The following is an 8,772-nucleotide window of genomic DNA, read 5'->3' on the forward strand; positions in this document are numbered from 1 at the left end:
TGTTTGTACTATCCTGCTAGACCACCCTCTCACGAAATCAGCACGACACGCGTGAAAAATGTCCAACCTAGCCTCTTTTGGGGGTGATTAGGACCAAAGTGAACATGGGGATAAATTTAGGATATGCGAGTGCGTGGGCTAAAGTGAGCATACGGAACAAGTTCTGTTTTTTTTGAGTGGTCGGAACAAGTTCTCGTATCCCTTGGTGCATTTCACTCAAAAAAAGAGAATTACCATTAAGTACAAAAACCCAAATTCAGGCCCAGCGACATCTTTCGGCCCGCGCCTTACTCACGGGCTTCATCCGCTGCGCTCCGACCAAGTCTTGACGGCCCAACGTGGACGCTCGCACAGAGCCCCCCGAAGCTTCGGCGAGGACGATGGACGGCTGCGGCGGCGATGGCCGCCGGCCTCGCGCCGTCTTCATGGCCTTCGGCACCCACGGCGACGTCTTCCCAATCGCTGTATGCTCCTCCCCTCTCTCTCTGTGTGGTGCGTGTATTCGGACTCGGGCGTATAAGACAACCCTCTTTGCCGCTGACATCAAGTGAAGAGGGGAGCGATGAAATTCCACCTGATTCTAGAGCATCTAGCACATGATTGCTGTTGCATTCGATGCACCTATTACTGAGAAGTTGAGCCACACCAATCCATCAGATCGATATAGTTTTCTGTTTCTCTAGATGGAAAATCGATATAGCTTTGGTATACCACATTTATATACTAAATGTTGAGTGATGTAAAGATGAATACTCAAGAAACATGACAATTTTAACCTTCTCAGAGCACTATACCTTGAATTTCACTACTCCTTTTCTTCTTCTTAGGGCCTTGCTGCAGCGTTTGCTAATGACCAACGGCAGTATACTGTGGTGTTCATCACTCATTCAGCACACCAGGTCTGGATCTTGTGAAATTAGAACTGTCAAACTGTGATAAAACTAGTTCATGTTTGACCTCATGCATTAAATTTGATGCAGAGTTTATCCACACATCTAGCAGCCAGTAAAGTTAGGTACATGCCTGTGGCAAGCCCACCTGCCCTTGCTGCCGAACAACTTGATAATATTTCATGTAAGCGCCATGAATTTAAGTACTCCGCTGTCAAATACAAATTTTCTACCTTAAGTTTATTTCCAATGTGATTTATCATGGAAATCTCTTTCTTAGATGATTCTGTTCAATCGAACGCTGGTCCTATGTCATTTTCACGGCGGAAAGAGATCATTCAGACGGAGCATAGGAAAGCATGTTTAGCTTCTGTCGAAGAAGTGTTTGGAAATGATCCGAGCATTCACAGTGACTTCATTGTGATCAATTTCTTTGCCCTGGTGAGGACCTCACTAACAGCATAATTATCATGTTTGCTAAAAGTTAAGTGGCGGGGCTCCTTGTTCAAGTTTCAGCTACAAGTTGTGCAATTTAATGCTCTGATAGTGATTTGCACTGGAATAAGACAGAAATTTTGATGCACAATTGATGTCGAAACTAAAGAATTTCAGCAAGCATCATTCACTAGAACAGATCCTTGAGAATATCAGTTAGTCAGTTCTATGTAGGAACTAATGCAGCTATGAAATGCGTTGTGTGGTTATAATATGGGTTTATCTCATGCTTTAGGAAGGTTGGCATCTTGCAGAATTGTTTCAAGTTAAGTGCATCATTGCTGCTTCTTATTTTCTTCCATATAGGTAATTTGGCTTATATTTGCTTCAATTTCACATCGAAGCTGTTATCTTGTATTGATTTTATGAGGGATTGCACACTCATTTTGGTGTCTTCTTCTTGACTCCTGTTTGTTTACGTGCTTTCATTTCTTTGTGCAGTGCCCCTTCATCATTTGAACGCCAATTTAAGCAAAGTTTTCCTCTTCTGTACAAGTACTTTCAAGAAGCTCCCCCCAACACAGTACAAATTCGCTCCTCTAGTCATGATGATGCTTAAGCATATATCCCTCTTGAATTATTGTTTGGTTTGGTTTGGATTTGGTGACTATCTCAACTGCAAACAATATTAAATTTGCAACTCTATTTAACCTGTCTGCTGGGGCACATTATCTTCTTCTCCATGGAGGATAATTTCATGACCACTTTATCATTTACTAAAGCCTAAAATTCAGCATCGTATGTCATGGAAGAATAAACTGCAGAGCAAACCTGTCACTAGCAGTTCCTGCAGATTGATCAGTATGTTAACCAGATTCTTACAACTATACTAGCCATCACGTATCCAATTACATGGGACCATGCCAGTTTCTACCATACTAGTTCTCCAGCACAAAGATTGCGGGTTCTCGAGTGGTAGTGCTTTGATATCCATGAGTGTTTCTGTCTTTCTTTTGATGACCTTCTGTTTTTTTTATTGGTGGGGAACTGACCTGCTGATGCATTGCCTGCTTTGCATTTGTCATTGGTGTTTTAATGATGTAAATAATGGCAGGTCTGCTGGACTGACATTACCCATTGGATGTGGGCGCTTTTCATGGAAAGTTGGGGATTGTGGAGAAATGATTGCCTAAATCTTAGTCCTATTCCTTATACAGTGAGTGAATGTGTTTAATGATGTTTCTTTTGTTTATATACCTGGAATGCAAACCTGTTCAGCTCATATGCGAATGTGATTAACTGATTACCGCAGGGACATTACTGAGGTTAGCTTTTCTTGTAACTACAGGATCCAGTAACAAATCTTCCTTTGTGGCATGTACGTGCAGAGTCGCCATTGTTGTTGTAAGATTTGCAATATATCACCTTTTGAGTATGAATATTGACCCTGTAAATCAATAATAATATGTATTAAATGACACTTTCATATTTTATGCTCTGAAACTTCGGCTTCCAATAAGGCTTGCGTTGACGCTTTTGTCTAAAATCTTGTTATCGTCAGCGGATTATTTGTAAACCCTACGTCAGCGAGAAGTGATGGTACTTATTAATTGGACTAGGAAAAATTAGTAAATACAAAAAAAAATGAAGTGTTACAACTTCCTTCAATTATAGTTATACTTGATAAATAATTCTAGCAATTTGGTTGCTACTTGAGCAGGTATGGTTTCAGCAAGGAAATTGTCGAGCGCCCAGGTAAATTCTGATTAGTCCTGGATCTCCCTTCAGTTGTTTATACTGTAGCTCATAGATCGAGAACTTTCCATACTAATTTCCATCATATAATGGCAGGATATTGGCCCTCAAGTGCTCATATTTGTGGCTTTTGGTTTCTTCCTATGGCTTGGCAGTTTTCTTGTGATAAATGCAGGGAGTTATTCTCTGGAGATTTCAGTTCTCCATTTGAGGGTATTCTATGTGCAAATCATGCTGGCCTGGAAGACTTCCTCATGGGAAGTTCTTATTCGTCTTTACCTATATTTATAGGATTAAGTTCCATTGGCAGGTGTGTTTCTTATCATGGAAATTTTTATTTTCTATATTATGCATGGTCATGTCTCTTACCGTTGATATTTTTATATTAGTGTTGTTACAGTTGAATTAAATGATTTCTATAATGTGTAAGTGATTTCTAACCATTTTGGTTCATGCTATCAATCTGCTGCAGCATGGGGTTTCTTAGAAATCCTAAATCATTTCTAATGGTGATTAAAGCTGTCATAGAGTCAACAGATTACAGATTTATCCTTTTCTCATCTGGATACCAGCCATTGGATTCAGCAATCAGATCTGTTGCTTCTTTAGCTGTAGAATCAAGTGTTGAGGCACCTGCTCTTAGTAATGACAGCACTCTCCTTTTCAATAATCGACTCTTTTGCTTATCTGGGTGAGTTCTAACGTGATGGCGCCCATTCATCTTGGCGAAATCGACAGATATTTTGGTCAACTGTATGAGTATATGACTACTATTTCAGATCAATACCGTATAGCTGGCTTTTCCCTAAATGTGCAGCTGCTATTCATCATGCTGGCAGGTAATAAAGTTCTCAATTTTTCAGCGACCAAGTTTCTGAATAATATAGTCTTCCACAAAATAATTTACTTCGGTTTGTGCTTCACAGTGGATCTACAGCTGCTGCACTATTTGCTGGAACCCCTCAGGTGATTACAACATCTGATGTACTTAGATATGAAGAATATTTTTTTTTTGTTCAATTGCTGTGGCAGTGCTATGTGCTGATAGTTGATATGCTGTAGATATCTTCCATATCAGTATCGTTGAGACAGTTCATAGGCTAGCTAGATAAGTGCATAAGAAATAACGCAATTGTTCCACTTGAGAGTCGTGTTGTGACTTTGCTTTTTAATTAAGAACAACGACTGGTTAACCCAGTGCTATGGGAAAAAAAAGGACAGACATTTGTTTCACCTTTTGTAGCTCATCGTAATAGCATCTAGTTTTGAAAACAAATGACAGCTTGCCAAGATACCAGCAAAATGTCACCATCGATCTAAAGTGACAATTCATCCTGAGCACAATGAAAAATAAGGAATATTAGTAATTCTTGTGCTTGCAGGCGCTAAAAATTCTTGTGATGTAGCATGCAACTGACATTACATCGTTGGCATTTATCCTTTTTGATAACAAGATGGAAGTAGTTAAAACCCCTGAATCAAAGTAACGTCCATCTTGTTTTCAGCAAGAAGTCTCATTTATGAAACATTTATGTAGCAAAGCTGAAGTTTCATGCTTATAACATCCATCCCTTGTTTCCAGCAAGAAATAACATGCACTCAGTATTTGTGTGCGAAAGCTGACAGTTGTATGTTTATTCAAACAATGTGTTATCTTCTAGAAGTATTGACTGTTGTAAAATTATGCTACCAGTTGCTTTTGGAGGTTACACGTTGTACTAAAGAATATCATCATGCAGGTTGCATGCCCTTTCCTGCTGGACCAGTTTTACTGGGCGGAGAGACTACACTGGTTAGGGGTGGCACCTGAGCCCCTTAAAAGACAACATCTAATCCCAGATATAGATGATGTCGCGAGCGTTAACAAAGCCGCAGATGTGCTCCTTGGAGCTATCAGATCAGCATTATCACCAGAAATTAAAGCTCAGGCAACTGTAATTGCTCAGAGACTTGCTTCTGAGGTGTGTTTTCTCCGATTGTTGTATCCATAACATTTGAGCACTTTGTTTTAGAAAGGCTGAGAGTAAAATATTTCTCGCATTGATATCATTCCAGGATGGGATTGGTGAAGCCCTCAGGATCTTGAAGGAGAAAGTTTTGCCTTAAATAAAATTTGAGCAGTAAGAAGAGGAAGATATACCGAGAACTAAAAACCATGCAAAAATAGTTTTACCAAGCGTAGATTTTGTGTGTGCCCCCATTGATTTCTTGCCATTGTCTTGGAGCACTGAAATATGTACTCCCTCCGATCACAAATATAAGATGTTCTAGTAACTTTTTTCTGAATCAGATGTATATAAACATGTTTTAGTTGTTTGTTCACTCGTTTCACTCTGTATGTAGTCCATATTGAAATATCCAAAATATCTCTCTTTTGTAAACGGAGGGAGTAACGATCATATTCGTTTTCCTTCACAAAAACAGAACTTGGACTGCATGTTTTTTATTTATCAGGAAACTACACATTTTTAGCAGCGGAACTTGCACTCTTTTCTGATATAGCAGCATAAATGATGGAATGCTAAAAATCTGACATCTGACGTCAGATTTTTTAGGCATGGCATATCAAAGGTTTTTTTTATGGCAAATTATATTGTTGCAAGGATGGCAATTTTCTTTTAGCTAGCATGACAATTTCTAACAGAAAAAAAAAGAACATGGCAAGTGATAGAGGCGAGGGCCCCGATCTTTCGATGAGATGATAATTATCGATTTGCTGGAGACGACTTTGACGATCCGACTACAAACGTGCACGACGTTATGTCTTAGCAATCGCTAGACCAATCTTCCGAGGTTACTGACGATGCTGGAAGCATGATCAGCCTGACCACGAAGGTCTATTCCTGCACGCAATCGAAGAACAAGCAAGAATATGATAATGCAATCTGAATATTGCGAATATATATGAAGTATTGATAATGGTGGAGATCCGTAAGTGGTCTTGGTCTGGTCGTTGGACACAAACGAAATACACGAAGTTGCAATGGCTAACTTTTAACTAAACAAATCCTCAGTAAAAAGCTACTAGATGGATCTACTTATATAGGAGCAAGGGGTGGCGGCCAAGGAGGTGGAAGGACGTCCCAAGGCAGCCTAAAACTAACCCTAGGTCATACAAGGCTCATGGGCCCAAGTGGAGGTGGTGCAACACCTTTGGACTTGTTGTTTGACTCAGATTCTACTGCAGCGTCAGATTGTTTCATCGATATCTCAACGCTCCGGACGAATTTGAAGGTGATTCCAAATGGGTTGGAAAGAGCACGAAATCTACTTTCCAACAAAAAAGAATCACCCAATTCGGAGTCCGTATGAAAAAGTTGTTGACGTTTTGAGTCAGGTATGTCTGAATCTGAATCCAGAACGTAAGAGATTTGGACTCTATCTTCTCTTGGCCCAAAAATGACGTGAGAGGACTTTTTGAACAGAACATAAACTTCTCCTTTTCCCTTATCTTCATATGTGGATTGTACAAATGTCCCATACACCTGCAATTAGACAAAACACAAAAAGTGTGTGAAGTATTTTTGTTCTGGATAATATAAATAGATTATTGAATAGTTTGCACTAGAAATCACCTAACAAATATGCATGTATGCAATATTTTTGGTCATATTAGGTAGTCATGTCCTCACCAGCAAGGATTTGCCATGCTTGCTAAAATAATTTATCATCCTCGTGACAACATAATTTGCCATGCTAAATATCTGGTGGGAAAGGAGAGGATCAAGCAAGGGGCAAATGGTCAAAACTCCAAGCAACACAACTTTTGCCGTTCATGCAATAACAGGCAATTTGACAGCTAAGCCAAGGGACAACATTGATGTGAAGTTTACGTGGGAAAAAACAGGCCAAGGATCATACAAACTAAACACTGACACCTTGTTCTTTGAAAACGGCGTCGGAGCAATTGCTGCGATCATCAGGAACTGTCGAGGAGAAGCAGTGGCAGAACCGTTCACATATGCTGATAGCGTGACTACAGCAGAAGCGTTGGCTCTTCGCCGAGGTCTACAACTTGTCAATCAAATGGGCTGCTCCAGGGTGACGGTTGAGTCAGATTGTTTGGAGATTATTTCGGCATGTAGAGGCGAGGTTGACATTTTGGCACCATATTCTGCGATCTTAGCAGATTGCTTCGGGTATGCCCATGACATTGCTTCAATTCAGTTTCAGCATTGTCCGAGGGAGGCAAATGGCTTGGCACATTTCTTAGCAAGACATGCTTTTGATTCAAACCTGATGTTTAGTTGGGACGATGATCCCCCTAGTTTCCTTTTACCACATGTTTTGCATGATGTAATTCTCATTAACTCATAATATAGGGCCGAGCAAGTTTTCCCTTAAAATTTTTTGCCATGCTAAAAGAAATCTGACATTCGATTCATGGTGGAATCCATGATGAAAATGTGTCATTGAGCTTGGGCTCCATGGAACCCATATTTTATTTTAGAAAAATGAAATGAAAAAGTTTCCAAAATATCTTAACAAATTCCACATGTATATATAGATGCATTCTATGTATCTGTAAAATGTTATTATGAGATACTTTTAAATGCGATCTACAAAAAAAACTTTGTGTTTTGAAAATAGCAAAGCACTGTTTGCTAATCATATGCTAAAGTATTACAAATCCACTTTTTTTTCTTTTTTTCAGCTCATATGCTAAAGTATCTTGTAATGAAATTATTTTCATATGTAAAATATATTTATTAATACATGTGGATTTTCTAAAGAATTTTTTGAGGCCTAGATGACAGGCGACGCTTATTCAAAAAAAAACCCGAAAAAGCTATAGAGACGACGTTCTCTACGAATGTTTTTTTAGGGAACACTCTTTAAGTGCCCCTCTAGCAGATTATATAGATGCATGAAATTCACATAACATAAGCATGCTGCAATAGTTCACATTCAAAATCATGCGTAATATAAAGAATATAAAGAGGTAGCAAGTTTGCCCCTACGAATGTGCAATCAAACACAAGAATACATGATCAAACCACGACCGGCCATGATCAAATCAAGCAATATCATTGTTGCCAAGATCGTCGCCACCATCACTGGCCATAGCACTACAATCATCATCTTCATCAAAATTGACCAAAGAATGATCACTTTGCTTCCAGGAAGCACCGCCATCTTCGTTGGCCGGAGCATCAACATCAACTCCATTGGCCGAAGCACCACCACCTCCAAAAACCCCACCACCACCACCTCCACCTCCAAAACCACCACCACCACCATTGCAGAAACATCTACCACCTCCAAAACCCCCACCACCGGAGCTCACCGGGCTGCTCAAAGGAGATCTTGAGGGATTCTTTGTGGGCCTGTCGAGGTGGGTAATTCGGGAGTAGTCGCTATATGCTCTTAGGTGCCGTGGACGGATCATCCGACGTGTGGATGCACCGCTATTATAAATCTGCGGACTTAGAGAATCTCTTCCCTCCCCTCTATTAATGAATGATACGCACACTCATGCGTATTTCAGAAAGAAAAAAAACCCACAACCATCACCATGTCCGAGACCACCATCACTGGCCGTAAGATTTTGAAGCTCCATCCTCCTCCAGCACATAGTCTCCATTCTTTTCATCTCCCAAGATTCTCTTGTCATTGAACCCATGCCCTCTGATGGAGGGGCAGCACGGAAGGGGCGGAAGTTTCCCTCCCGCCAAATCGCGCGTGTGATAGA

At 40.2% G+C, this 8,772-nt stretch overlaps 1 protein-coding gene across 2 annotated transcripts; it reads left to right on the forward strand.

Moving 5' to 3' along the window:
- The first annotated feature begins 337 nt into the window (after window positions 1–337).
- On the forward strand, window positions 338–5,411 carry LOC119316631 (sterol 3-beta-glucosyltransferase UGT80B1-like). Of its 2 annotated transcripts, XM_037590994.1 has the most exons (15): window positions 338–464; window positions 828–899; window positions 981–1,074; window positions 1,171–1,331; window positions 1,621–1,691; window positions 1,827–1,908; window positions 2,440–2,541; window positions 2,674–2,729; window positions 3,046–3,080; window positions 3,177–3,390; window positions 3,553–3,771; window positions 3,860–3,919; window positions 4,007–4,046; window positions 4,820–5,041; window positions 5,136–5,411. In XM_037590994.1, the coding sequence occupies exons 1-15, from the start codon at window positions 381–383 to the stop codon at window positions 5,184–5,186; spliced, it is 1,563 nt and encodes a 520-aa protein (XP_037446891.1). In that variant the 5' UTR covers window positions 338–380; the 3' UTR covers window positions 5,187–5,411. The 2 variants fall into 2 exon arrangements, with proteins under 2 accessions (XP_037446891.1, XP_037446892.1); XM_037590995.1 differs by lacking the exons at window positions 1,621–1,691; window positions 1,827–1,908.
- Window positions 5,412–8,772: the final 3,361 nt, after the last annotated feature.

Source organism: Triticum dicoccoides, chromosome 6A (genome assembly GCF_002162155.2).
Source record: "Triticum dicoccoides isolate Atlit2015 ecotype Zavitan chromosome 6A, WEW_v2.0, whole genome shotgun sequence".
Taxonomy (NCBI): domain Eukaryota; kingdom Viridiplantae; phylum Streptophyta; class Magnoliopsida; order Poales; family Poaceae; genus Triticum; species Triticum dicoccoides.